Raw genomic sequence first — 13982 nt, 5'->3', positions numbered from 1 at the left:
GAGCATTTTTTCATATGTCTCTTGGACATCTGTATGTCCTCTTTGGATAAGTGTCTGTTTAGGTCCTTTGCCCATTGTTTGTCTTCCTTTTGTTAAATTGTATAAGTTCCTTATATATTTTGGATATTAACCCTTTGTCAGATGTATCATTGTCAAATATGTTTTCCCAGTGGGCTCTCTTTTTATTTTGTTGATGGTTTCTTTTGCTCTGCAGAAGCTTTTAATTTTGCTGTAGTCTCATTTGTTTGTTTTCTCCTTAGTTTCCTTTGCCCTAGGAGATGTATCTATAAACATATTGCTACAAGAGATGTCTGAAATTTTGCTGCCTGTGGTTTTTTCTAGGATTTTTATGGTTTCACCATTTACATTTAAATCTTTTATCCATTTTTTAAATATATTTTATTGATTTCTTACAGAGAGGAAGGGAGATGGAGAGGGATAGAGAGTTAGAAACATCGATGAGAGAGAAACATCAATTCAGCTGCCTCTTGCACGCCCCCTACTAGGGATGTGACCGCAACCCGGGTACATGTCCTTGACTGGAATCGAACCTGGGACCCTTCAGTCCTCAGGCCGAGCTCTATCCACTGAGCCAAACCGGTTAGGGCTCTTTTATCCATTTTGAGTTTATTCTTGTGTATGGTGTAATTGGTGGTCTATTTTCTTTTCTTTTCTTTTTTTTTTTTTTTTTTTTGCATGTATCTGTCCAATTTTCCCAACACCATTTATTGAAGAGACTCTCTTAACTCCATTGTATGCTCTTGCTTCCATTGTCAAATATTAATTGAGCATAACGGCTTGGGTCAATTTCTGGGTTCTCTGTTCTGTTCCATTGATCTATATGCCTGTTCTTGTGTCAGTACCAGACTGTTTTGATTACAGTGGCTTTGTAGTATAACTTGAAATCTGGTATTGTGATTCCTCCAACTTTGTTTTTCTTTCTCAAAATTGCTACAGCTATTTTTTGATCCCATTAAATTTTTGGAATATTTGTTCTAGGTCTGTGAAATATGCTGTTGGTATTTTAATAGGAATGGCATTGAATCTGTAGATTGCTTTGTGTAGTATGGACATTTTAATGATGTTGATTCTACCAATCTATGAATACAGTATATTCTTCCACTTTTTTATATCTTCTTCTATCTCTTTTTACAACGTCCTGTAGTTTTCTGAGTACAGGTCTTTTGCCTCCTTGGTTAAGTTTATTCCTAAGTATCTTAATTTTTTTTTTGTTGCAATGGTAAATGAAACTGTTTAGTTTCTCTTTCTAAGAATTCATTATTGGTGTATAAAAAAGCCATAGATTTTTGGGTGTTGATTTTGTATCCTGCTACATTGCCAAATTCATTTATTAAATCTAATAGTTTTTGGTGGAGTCTTTAGGGTTTTCTATGTACAGTATCATGTCATCTGCGAATAATGAGAGTTTTACTTCCTCCTTTCCAATTTGGATGCCTTTTCTTTCTTCTTGTCTGATCACTGTGGCTAGGACTTCTAGTACTATGTTGAATAAGAGTGGTAAAAGCAGACATCCCTGTCTTAGTCCTGTTCTTAAGGGAAATGCTTTTAGTTTTTGCCCATTGAGTATGATGTTGACTGTAGGTTTGTCATGTATGGCCTTTATCATGTTGAGATATGCTCCCTCTATTCTCACTTTGCTGAGAGTTTTTTTTTTTTATCAAAAATGGTTGTTGGATTTTGTCAAATGCTTTTTCTGCATCTATTGATATGATCATGTGATTTTTGTCTTTCAATTTGTTTATGTGATGTATCACGATTATTGATTTGAAAATATTGTACCAGCCTTGCATCCCTGGAATAAATCCCACTTGGTCATGGTGTATGACCTTTTTAATATATTGCTGGATGTGATTTGCTAATATTTTGTTGAGGATTTTAGCATCTATGTCCATCAGGGATATTGGCCTGTAATTCTCTTTCTTCGTAGTGTCTTTATCTGGTTTTGAGATTAGGATAATGCTAGCCTCATAAAAAGAGCTTGGAAGTGTTCCTTCCTCTTGGATTTTTTTGAATAGTTTGAAGAATAGGTGTTAGTTCTTTGAATGTTTGGTAAAACTCCCCTGTGAAGCCGTCTGTACTGGGGCTTTTGTTTGCTGGGAGTTTTTTTTATTACTGCTTCTATTTCATCAATTGTTATTGACCTATTCAGGTTTTCTGATTCCTCCTGATCCAATTTTGGGAATTTGTGTTTTTCTGGGAATTTTTCCATTTCATCCACATTGTCCAGTTTGTTGGCATATAGTTGTTCATAGTATTTTCCTACAATCCTTTGTATTTCTGTGGTATCAGTGGTTACTTCTCCATTTTCATTTCTGATTTTATTTATTTGGGTCCTTGCTGTTTGTTTCCTTTTTTTAAATTTTTAGTTTTATTTAGTGAGTATTAAGTTCTTTGCAGAAAACACAGGATTTCTACCAATTAATAATAAGAAAGATTATGTGTATACATATAACCTTGTCAACAAAAATCTTCTCTTTGTAGATCCAAATTCATGAATAAGCCTAAACTGGCAGTACCTATAGTTCATTTATTATGGGTAGAGTCCCCATTTTACAAACAAACCTCTTTTTTATGGGAAAAGGTTCAGGGTTTCAGAATGTCTTTGGTATATATTTCCTGATACCAGAGGGGCAGAATTCTCCTGCTGTCCATCAAATGACATGCACTTGCAGCTGCAAGACATTGTGCAGGGGCACTCTTCTACTCTAGAATTAAATACAGAGTTAAATATATGTAAAGACATAATGCATACAGAATAATACCCTAGTAACAATATATGCTCTCTAATCTTATCAAACTATAATTTGCTTACTGTGCATCAATGAAAATTTTCTCTTCTTTTTTTTTTTTTTTTAATTCTCACCCAAGAATATGTTAAGAGAGAGGAGGGGAGTCTCTGTTTGTTTCTTGATGAATCTGGATAATGATAAATCATAATCCAGATTCATCAATTTTGTTTATCCTTTCAAAGAGCCAGCTCTTGGTTTCACTGATTTTTTTGGTATTGTTTTTTTAGTGTCTATGTTATTTATTTCTGTTCCAATCTTCCTTCTACTTACTCTGGCCTTTTCTTGTTGTTCTCTTGCTGGTCAGCCCCATCTCATGCTTCCCCACATTCTCTTTATAGTTCTTTAAGTTGTAGGGTTAAATAGTATATTGCTGATTTTTCTTGTTTTTTGAGGTATGCCTATAGTGCTGTAAACTTCCCTCTCAGGACTGCTTTTGCTATGTCCCAGAGATTTTGGGTTGTTGTGTGTTCATTTTCATTTGTTTCCAGGAAGTTTTTTATTTCTTGCTCTCGTTGGTAACCCATTCATTGTTTAATAAAATGCTATTTAGCCTCCATGTATTTGAATGTTTTGGGGTGTTTTTACTATAGTTGATTTCTAATTTCATGCCACTGTGATCTGAGAAGATGCTTGCTATGATTTCAATCTTCTTGAACTTTTAGAGAATTGCTTTGTATCCTAACATGTAGTCTATCTTTGTGAATGATCAATGTGCACTTGAGAAGAATGTATATTCTGCTGCTTTGGGGTGAAATGTTCTGTAAATGTCAATTAAATCTACCTGATCCAGTGTGTCCTTTAGAATCACAGTTTCCTTGTTAAGTTTTTGTCTGGAAGATCTATCCAATGAAGTCAGCAGGGTGTTAAAGTCCCCTACTATGATTCTATTGTTGTCAATCTCTCTGTTAAAATCCTCTAGAAGTTTGTTGTTGCTGTTGTTTTTTCTTATAAATTTAGGTGCTCCTATATTGGGTGCATATATGTTTACCAGGGTTATATCCTCTTGTTGGATCGATCCCTTTAGTATTATGTAGTGACCTTTGTTGTCTCTTGTGATGGCCTTCATTTTAAAGTCTATTTTGTCAGATATGAGTATTTTTTTCTTTTCCATTTACATGAAAACTTTTTTTCTATTCCTTCACTCTCATTGTGTGTGTGTCTTTTGTTCTGAGGTGGGTCCTATAGACAGCATATAGTTGGGTCATGTTTTTGTATCCATTCAGCTACCCTGTACCTTTTATTGGAACATTTAATCCATTTACATTTAGGGTTATTATTGATTAGGAACTTATTTATTGCCACTTTAATTCTGTATGCCTAGATTTCTCTCTCTGTTTCTTCTTATTACAGCAGTCCCTTTAGCATTTCTTGTAATGCTGGATTGGTGGCAAAGTACTCCTTTAGCTTTTTTTTTTTTTTTTTTTTTGGTCTGGGAAGCTCTTTATTCGACCGTCTATTTTGAGTGATAGCATTGTTGGATATAGTAATCTTGGTTTCAGGTCCTTGCTTTCCATTATCTTGAGTACTTCATGCCATTCCCTTCTCGCCTGTAGAGTTTCTGATGAGAAATCAGGTGTCAGCCTTATGGGAGCTCCTTTGTAGGTAACAGTTTGATTTTCTCTTGCTACCTTTAAGATTCTCTCTTTATCTTTAATTTTTGGCATTTTAATTACAATGTGTCTCTGCGCATGGGCCTGTTTGAGTTCTTCTTGTTTGGCACTCTCTGTTTCTCCTGAACTTGTGTGACTTTTTCCTTCACCAGATTAGGGAAGTTTTCTGCCATTATTTCTTCAAACATGTTTTCTATCTCTTTCTCTCTTCCTGCCTCTCTGGCACACCTGCTGGTCGAATATGGTTACATTTCACATTATCCCACAGCTCCCTTAAGGTGTCCTCCTGTTTTTTAATTGTTTTTTCTTTTTGGTTCTCTGATTTTTTTCAACTCTTGTCTTCTAATTCACTAATTCGATCTTCAGCTTCACCTAATCTGCTGTGTATTCTTTCCAATGCGTTCTTTATGTGTGTTATGTCATCCTTTATCTCAGACTGTTCTTTTGTCATAGTTATTATATCTTTTTGCATGCTGTTGAGCATCTTTACCATCATTACTCTGAACTCCATTTCAAATAAATTTCTTATCTCTGCTTCATTTATTTCTTCTTCTGGAGAATTCTCTTGGTCTTTTTTTGGGGGGTTGTTTCTTTGTCCCCTCATTTGGCTGTCTGTTTGGGTTTGTGACTATGTATTAGGTAGACCCTCTACACCTCTCAATCTCTAATGCAGGACAGTGTCAAACACTGTTTCTGACTTATTAGATCAGGCAAAGACTCAAAGCCTCCAGAGATCACCTCTTCCTAGACTGTTAGGATTCCAACTTGAATTGCCCTCAGGCAATCATCCTCAGTTGTGATAACAGTTTTTTTTCTATAGGGTGGGACAGTTACTTCTACCTGGATGCTAATTGTTATATTCATCTCTTAGGTGGCCTTAGGGCAAATTGTTTTCAAGTAGGGTGGGTCAACTGTCTTCCCTCCAGGCAAGGCAAATGTCTGTGTGGGAAAGATGTCTTCCACTGGGTGAGGGAATGACTCAGCACAGGAAACTTGGGGTGTCTGCCTTCTTAGCTCTATCTCCTGAGTCCCCAATCCTGGCTTCTGCTCACACAGCCCAGACTACTCCGCCCTCCCTCCACCAGAGCACAAGGTGGGTGGTTCCACAGGGAATTTTGTGCATTGTCCCTTTAGAGGGTGCCTGAATTTTTAGCTGTCACTCCCTAGCAGACAGCAACCCTGCTTTTCACACCCAGATATTATGTGGGTACCCTTCTCCGTTCTGGTGCTTTCTGCTGGGGAGCCCAGCTAGGGGATTAAATCCCAGAGGTCTCAGTGGCAACCCCCCACAGCTGATATATCTCTCCGGAACTTCAGTTGCTGTCTGTGGGCACCTGGCCAGCCCTTTCACGCCTCCACCCCTCTTAGTAGTCTCTATGCGGTCTCCACTTTTGGTCCTCAGATATCAGTTTCTCTCCTGGGAGTCTTCCGTTGATTGTTCAGGAAGTTTTTCTGTATTTTAGTTTTAATTCCAGTTTGTTCCTGGGAGCATGTCCATGCAGCATCCACTTACTCTGCTGCCATTTTTAATCCTAGTCAACTCTTTGTTTCTTGAGAGTAGTGACCTGTCTCTGTGTTACCAGTTTTGGTGTAGTGCTCACATCGAGTAGGCAGGTGGAACCTGGGTGAGCAAGGTGCACTGCTTTGCCTCCCTGAGCACTGTGAATTGTTCTCGAGGATTTGAGAGCTCTCTTGGCTCCACAGCAGATGCTGCTTTTCCTGGCTCCCTGGGAGAAGCCAGTTCCTTCTCTTGCATTCCCACTGAGCAGGCTCTAGCTCCAGGTATACGTCTGTTTCTCACTCAGTATCGAGGCTCAGAGCAGCCCTCAGAGCTGTCCTAGGTCACAAGTGGACTGGCATGAGTTTCAGGACTTCAGGAAGTCCCAGTCCCTCTCACCTGCCTGCAGCACTGCCCCATCTCCTAACTCAAGGAGAAGGGCTGTCAGGGCCTGTGGTTCCAAAGAGTGAGAGCTTCTCTTCTCTGGGCCTCAGTTTCCTTGTCTGTATAGTGAGGGGACTTGGGAACCTCTTAATTTGTCAACACCTTCCAGGATTATACTTCAGGGTCTTTTAGCCCCAAGTGTCCCTGAGCTTGGCATGTGTTAGACACTTGCCTCAGTTTCATTGAGTGATCAACACATTTCTGAGCAGGGTTAGAACCCAGGCGTCTGGCCTAGAAACCTCCTAAGCTTGGCGATTCTCTCAGGCCTCCCTAAAATTTAGTGACTCCTCCAGGCCAGCAAGAGCGCACTGTCAGTGCCACAGAAAGGAAGCAAGGCTGGAAACCTAAGCCTATGCTCAGTGTCCAGAACCTCACCAAGATCTTTGGCAGGTCATTTGTTAGTTTGTTAATCCTCACCTGAGGATATTTTTTTCCACTGATTTTTAGAAGAGTAGAAGGGAGGGAGAAGGAGAGAGAAACATCAGTGTGAGAAAGACACATCGATCGGTTGCGCCCCACATGTACCCTGACTGGGGTGGGGATCAAACCTGCCCTTGACCAGGAATTAACCCCACAACCCTTCAGTGTGCAGGCTGATGCTCTAACCATTGAGAAACACTGGCCAGGGCTGGCAGGTCTTTTAATTTGCCCATGCCTCTGGTTCCTTCTCTCTGGAGGTGCTGCCTTCCTCTCTTCCAACATTTCCAAAGTTGTGTTAAACTGCATACCAAAAGATGCGCAAGGGCCAAGGCTTCTGTGGCTAAAGAAGTGTGGGAAATCACCACTTTTTAAAGGTTCTGAGAAGTCCACAGGGAACATACTTGCTTTAACTTTAACATGGTGTTTCTCCATCTTATTTAACCTTAGAACCCAGATTTTGCACATCAGCATGCACCAGTGGTTCTTTTAAGCAGCTTTGGGATGTGCTAAAGCCTTCCCAGATGGGGCCGCTATGGGCTGGGGAGGGAATGACTGCTGGTAGGAAATGTGCTACTCCAGCACTTGGGAATGTCTCCACTCTCCTCTGCTTCTCGCTCCAGGTGGAGATGCTAGAACGGAAGTATGGGGGACGCCTCGTGACCCGCCATGCAGCCCGCACCATCCAGACAGCCTTCCGCCAGTACCAGATGAACAAGAATTTTGAGCGCCTGCGCAGCTCCATGTCGGAGAACCGTATGTCCCGCCGGATTGTGCTGTCCAACATGAGGATGCAGTTCTCCTTTGAAGGGCCTGAGAAGATGCACAGCTCCTACTTTGAAGGGAAGCAGGTCTCAGTGACCGATGACGGCTCTCAGCTAGGGGCCCTGGTGCCATCTGAGGGCAGTGACTTTGGTGAGCCACCATCCCTCAAGTCTTCAGCCCCATCCAGTGATTTCGCAGATGCCATCACTGAGCTGGAGGATGCCTTCTCCCGGCAAGTGAAATCCCTGGCCGAATCCATCGACGATGCCCTCAACTGCCGCAGCCTTCATGCTGAGGAAACGCCAGTCCCTGACACAGGGCGAGCCCGGGACACTGAGCCCCAGGCAGCCCTGCACACTGTGGACCACCACAAACTGGATGAGATGACAGCCTCGTACAGTGACGTCACCCTGTATATTGATGAGGAGGAATTGTCACCGCCTCTGCCCCTCTCCCAGGTGGGGCACCGGTCATCCAGTGCTGAGTTAGACCTGCAACTGCGGGCTGGGGGTGCCGCCCAGGAATACTGGGCCCTGGCTCACAAGGATGACAAGGGGGACACAGACACAAGCTGCCAGAGCACACCGTCGCTTGAGCAGCAGGAGCAGCGGCTGCGGGTGGAGCACCTCCCACTGCTCACCATCGAGCCTCCCAGCGACAGCTCAGTGGACCTCAGCGACCGCTCGGAACGTGGCTCACTCAAGAGGAAGAGTGCCTATGAGCGCAGTCTCAGTGGGCAGCAGGGCAGCCCCAAGCCCGGCCCCCACTGTGGCCCCCCTAAGGGCCTGCCCCGGGAGGAGCCAGAGTTGCGAGCCCGGCCTTCCAGGCCCCTCGATAGCCACCTGGCCATCAATGGCTCAGCCAACAGGCAGAGCAAGTCTGAGTCAGACTACTCAGATGGGGACAACGACAGCATCAACAGCACTTCCAATTCCAATGACACCATCAACTGCAGCTCTGAGTCGTCATCCCGCGACAGCCTGCGGGAGCAGACGCTCAGCAAGCAGACCTACCACAAGGAGACCCGCAACAGCTGGGATTCACCTGCCTTCAGCAACGATGTCATCCGTAAGAGGCACTATCGCATTGGTCTCAACCTCTTCAACAAGTGAGTGCCTGCCGGCCCTGCAGGGAAGAGGAGGGTGGGGCATTAACACCCAAGGGACCTTGGCAAGGCCTTCCTCTCATGCCCAAGTGTCTCCTTGAGCACCAGTGGGTGGCTCTGTAACAGTGCCTGGGAGAGCCAGTGCTGTTGGGCGGGGAGATGGGAGCCTGGTGAACAGGTTTGTGGGGAGAGCAGACACTAACAGGCTGAGCAGGGAAGAACAAGGGGCTTCTCTAAAGAGTTTGGAGCCCTGTCAACACCTAGAACAGTGACCAGTGCACAGCAGATGCTCAGGAAACTTGTGCAAAGGTTGATGCAATGTGTAATGCCATGCCTAGCTGTGAGCAGCAGGCTCCAGGGTTTGGATATTTTTCTCTGGGTGATCTGAGCAAGAGCGTGATGCAGTCTGTGTACAGCCTGGGCTTGGAGGCACGTGTCAGGGAAGGGAGGACACAGATAAACTTGTGCTGGCAGAAGTCCCAGCCAGCGTGAAGCCCTTTGGGAGGAGTGTGAGCGGGGTCTATTGAGGGGCCGCCACCCGCCATGAGTTCTGGAAAGGTGGTATAGGGGCAGTCGTGAGAGCAGAACAAAGGACAGAGACTGGCATTTAAAGCAGGCTATTATTCTTTTTTGTTTGTTTTTAGTTCTTACATTTATTTTTAATAAATCTTTACTGTTTAAAGTATTACATCTGTCCCCCTTTTTTCCCCATTGATCCCTTCAGCCTGCCCCTGCTCCCCACCCCAGGCCTTCAGCACCCTATTGTCTGTGTTCATGGGTTATGCATATATGTATACAAGGTTTTTGGTTGATTACCTCCTACTCATCCACCCTCCCCTGCCTTCCCGCTGAGATTCCCCACTTTGCTTCATGCTTCCACACCTCTGGATCCACTCGGTTCATCAGTTTATTTTGTTACTTAGATTCCACATATGAGTGCAATCATGTGATACTTGTCTTTCTCTGGCTGACTTATTTCACTTAGCATGATACTCTCCAGGTCTCTCTCTGCTGTTTCAAGGGGTAAGAGATTCTCCTTTTTTACTGCTGCATAGTATTCCATGGTATAAATGTACCACAGCTTTTTTATCCACTCATCTACTGATGGGCACTTGGGCTGTTTCCAGATCTTAGCTATTGTAAATTGTGCTCTATGAACATAGGGGTGCATACATTCTTTCTGATTGGTGCTCTGGGTTTCTTAGGATATATTCCTAGAAGTGGGATCACTGGGTCAAATGGCATTTCCATATATTTTTTTTCTTAGTAAACTCCATACTGTTTTCCATAATGGCTGCACCAGTCTGCATTCCCACTAGCAGTGTACTAGGGTTCCTTTTTCTCTATATCCTTGCCAGCACTTGTCATTTGTGGATTTGTTGATGGTAGCCAAATTCAAAGCACTGCCATAAGTAGCAACCTGAAGGGGAAGGAGCTAGACACTCCCTTGGAGGAGATGTTGGAAAGCTCTGGTTATTGAACCTCAGATTTCACATCATTTCCTTTCACGGGGCCTCCGGGATTTGGGGTTACCAGACACGCGCTTGGTTCTGACCCCTCCAGGGTTGAGGACATGGCCAGCTTGCCAGGTGGTTACTAACACACATTTACCACACTTTCCTGCTTCCTCATCTCCTAGAGTGGGGGAGTCTTATGGGCACTTTTGAGCCATCCCTGGTGCAAGTGGAAGTGCTCTCTGGGGGATTCAGAGAGGTGTGTCCCAGAGCGCAGGAACAGGGAATGTTGCGTTCCTGTGGGGTTGGCCAGTGGTCTGGCGGTCATTGGTCATCACTCAGCTCAGAACTAAGAGTCTTGGACACCTGACATCTGCCATGGGTGCTGTTTCCTGCCTGTGGTCTGCTGCACATAAGGACCAGCCCTGGCCCTGTGCGAGTTGTGGCTAAACAGCAGGGAAGGTCATGTCAGAGCCTATCCTGAGCTCTGTCCAAAAAGTCTGCCCCACCTGCTCCAGGATACAGCCAGCTCCTGGATCAACTTAGACCCAGGCCTGTGCCCTCCTGGGGGAGGCTGAGATGACCTGGGGGTTTTCTGGTCCCTGGCAGATACCGTGTTCTTTCTTATGTGGGAACTCCCAACTGAGTGGACAGGTAGAGGCCAGAAAAAAAAGTCTCCCTCAACCACCCAGTAGATTGTTTCTCACTCTATTAGTCTTTTTTTTTTTTTTTTACTTGAATTTATTGGCGTGGCATTGTTACTGGAAAGGGGACCTGGCCCTTGGCAGGTCTACCTAGTAGGGCCAGCCATTAGCGTGTGGTTTCTTGACTTTGTGCAGGAAAAATTTCACAACAGAGTCCAGGTGAAGGTTAAAGGGTGTTTATTAAAGCTGGGGACATGTAACAGGAAGGGGCTGGGGAAATGAGCCTAGGCCAGTCTGCTTTGGCACACTATGAAATCAGAGAAAAGGGGGCTTTGGGAAGAGGGTCAGGGGGTGTGCCAGGATGAACTGCCACTGCCTATTGCTACCCTGGTTGCAAGCCTCATGAGGTCCCTTAGAGTTTAGGAGATGCATGACTGTGAGGGAAGAAGGTGGGGAGAGGTGAGGGCATGCTCCTGGGAGGGAGAGCGCTGGTTGATTTGGAGAAGTCGGTCTAGGCTGTTGGCAGACAGTTGGTGTGAGGGACACTGGAAGCAGGAGGGGCCTTACTACCCTGCCCAGTGTGGCCCAGGGCCAGCAAGGTCCCAACAGGTAGACTCAACACCAGCAGATAGGCAGCACATTGGCTGTATGCTGTCAGAGAGGTCACTCCAAGACCTGTCAGAGGCTCCCTTTGCCAGCCACGTTCATCCTGACCTTGAAACCCCTCAGCTTGGCTTGGCCTCCCCACCCCACCTAGTTCCTTACCTGTCCCTTCTGCCACCAGCCTTTCCTCTCTATTGTTTGGTGAGCTCCTGTCATGGTCAAGGTGCAGTCAGTCCCGAGTCCTCTCCTGCGTTGTCACTGTGAGACCTTCCAGGTGGAGCTAGTCCCTCCCACATGTGGTTCAGGCTAAAAGCTGGGGCCATTGGGTTCACATATGGATCCACTAGCAAATATTGTCATTTCTACCCTCAAATTATGTCCTAAATCATCTGTGTCCCCCCACCTTGTGCACCACTGCCTGGAGGCCTACGGGAGTCTCCTAGCTTGGGCCTGGCCTTGCTCCCTACAGAGCAGCCAGCAAGAGTTTCTTAAATATGGACATCAGGTCCTGTCACTGCCACACTCATCCCACTCTGAAGAAAACCAGATTACTCATGTGGTCTACACAGCACTGTGTGGTCTACCCTCACCCCTACACTGCCCTCCTTTCCCTGTGCCTCAGAGCCCTTACTCTCAGCTACCCTGTACCAGCCTCTTGGTCCTCAGTCCTGCAGAACCCATTCCCACCCTAGGGCCTTTACATTTGCTATTGCCTCACCTTGGTCACTGAGTGTCACCTGCTCAGAGAAGGCCTCTAGTTCACTTGCAGGAGCCCCTCCCCACATCCTCTGGCCAGCACTCAGTTCCTTTGCTCTTCAGACTGGGGGCGGCAGCCTGCCATTGTGCTGGGCAGTTGTGGCTGGGCAGTCGTGGCTGGCCCAGCTCCCTGTTGTTGTCCCAAGTGGTGTCTGGCACAGAGGGGAGACATGGTGCTTGACCTGGGAAGGATCTGTGTTTCCAGGGCCCCTTGCACAGCTGCTCCTTCCTGCAGTGTGTCCTCTCCCATTGCACTTGGAGCTTCTCTGGGGTAGAAGATGCCGTCTCCCAGAAATCCATGATGCTACATGACATTTCACATGAACACAGGAGGGGCTGGGTGAGGGCAGAGAAGGGAGAGTAGGCCCCAACCCTGGGAGCAGCAGCAGGCTGGGCTTAGACCTGAACACTGTATTGGGGCCATCAAGGGGCCGGGCAGGCCAGGTGTGGGTGAGTGATTCAGGGAGGCCTAGGGCAGCCCTCCAGTCATTGCCATGCAGGAACACAGACCCGGGGTGACCCCTCATTTCGAAGTTGAGGGAGGGAGGGAGGCATGGGCTGGGGTCCTGTGGAGGCCAGTGTGGAGTGGATTAGTGAGGAAGCTCCTGCCCTGACCATACTGTCATCTTGCCAAGTGGCTGGAGAGACCTGGAGTATGGGGGTTTCTTCGTCAGAGACCACAGAGTCATGGGGAAGAATGAGTTATGTGGGGGGGCCCTGGCAGGGGTGAGGGAACAGGGCCACTCTGTCACCACTTTAGTGCCAGGAACCATCTGGCTGGCAGCTGCTCCCCACCGAGCTCCTGAGGGTGAGGTCAGGGTGTGTGGTCATCCAGGATAAAAATAGCAGGGTCACCTTGCAGCAGGAGGTTCACTTTTGCTTGTGTGTGGAAATCCAGTATCTGCAAGACACTCCTGTCAGCCAGGAGCTGTGCATTGAGGAGGCAGGTTGATACTGGCCATCTCCATGCCCCCAGGTAACAGAATACTGACCACTGGGACATGGGTATGGCCAGCCCCCAGTTAGTGGGTGGTTCGACTTATCCCATGCTGGTATGGGTGCCAGGTGTACCCTAAGTCCTCCTCAACTCCTCAGGTTTTGGTGTCAGAGGAGGGCACCTGCCCTCCAAGAATCACATTTGTAGCCCTCTCTCCTCACCCTGTCTCCTGGGACCACCAACCTCCTTGTGAGTTCAGCCAGGCTCATGTCATACTACGCAACCAATAGGAGGATGGAGGCCCAAAGGGAGGAGGGACCTGCCTGGGCTCACTGCCAAGCCCCTGGGGGGCTTCTCTGCCCCACAGCTCCCTGTGCAGGTGGACACACCTAGTCCCTCTGTGAAGCCCTCATCCACTGCCCAGGCAGGGCTTGTGCCATGCCTCCATTTCCTCTCATAAGTTGAGGCTAATCCTAAGAACCTCTCACAGTGCTTACTGTGGCATCATTCTAGGAACTGACTGTTAGCAAGTTCTTACAACAAGGCAAGGTAACAAGGTTGTTGGGCCCCTAAACAGCACAGGTAACAAGTGTGCTGACCCCAAGGAGGAGTGTAAGAATTAAGTAAGTTAGTGGGTATAGAGTGCTTAGACCAGTGATGGCGAACCTTTTGAGCTCGGCGTGTCAGCATTTTGAAAAACCCTAACTTAACTCTGGTGCCATGTCACATATAGAAATTTTTTTGATATTTGCAACCATAGTAAAACAAAGACTTATATTTTTGATATTTATTTTATATATTTAAATGCCATTTAACAAAGAAAAATCAACCAAAAAAATGAGTTCACGTGTCACCTCTGACACGCGTGTCATAGGTTCGCCATCACTGGCTTAGACAGTGATGCACAGAGTAAGTGCTCAGCAGGTGTTTGAGATTGTT

General features: G+C 46.1%; 1 protein-coding gene across 11 annotated transcripts in view; it reads left to right on the top strand.

The window, feature by feature from the left end:
• The window catches only part of IQSEC1 (IQ motif and Sec7 domain 1), a 137602-nt gene that overhangs the window by 96806 nt on the left and 26814 nt on the right, over positions 1-13982 (top strand). For all 11 annotated transcript variants that reach the window (XR_002828494.1, XR_002828493.1, XM_023751431.1 and 8 more), the window contains one exon: positions 7403-8652. Coding sequence is in view for 9 of the 11 variants with exons in the window: in XM_006085754.3 (XP_006085816.1) it covers positions 7403-8652 (1250 nt within the window). In the remaining 2 variants the exon portion in view is untranslated. The remainder of the gene's footprint in view (positions 1-7402; positions 8653-13982) is intronic.

The sequence above is a fragment of the Myotis lucifugus genome, unplaced genomic scaffold (assembly GCF_000147115.1).
Source record: "Myotis lucifugus unplaced genomic scaffold, Myoluc2.0 scaffold_21, whole genome shotgun sequence".
Taxonomy (NCBI): domain Eukaryota; kingdom Metazoa; phylum Chordata; class Mammalia; order Chiroptera; family Vespertilionidae; genus Myotis; species Myotis lucifugus.
Note: the sequence above shows the minus strand (reverse complement) of the source record. Positions and strands in the feature narration are given on the sequence as shown.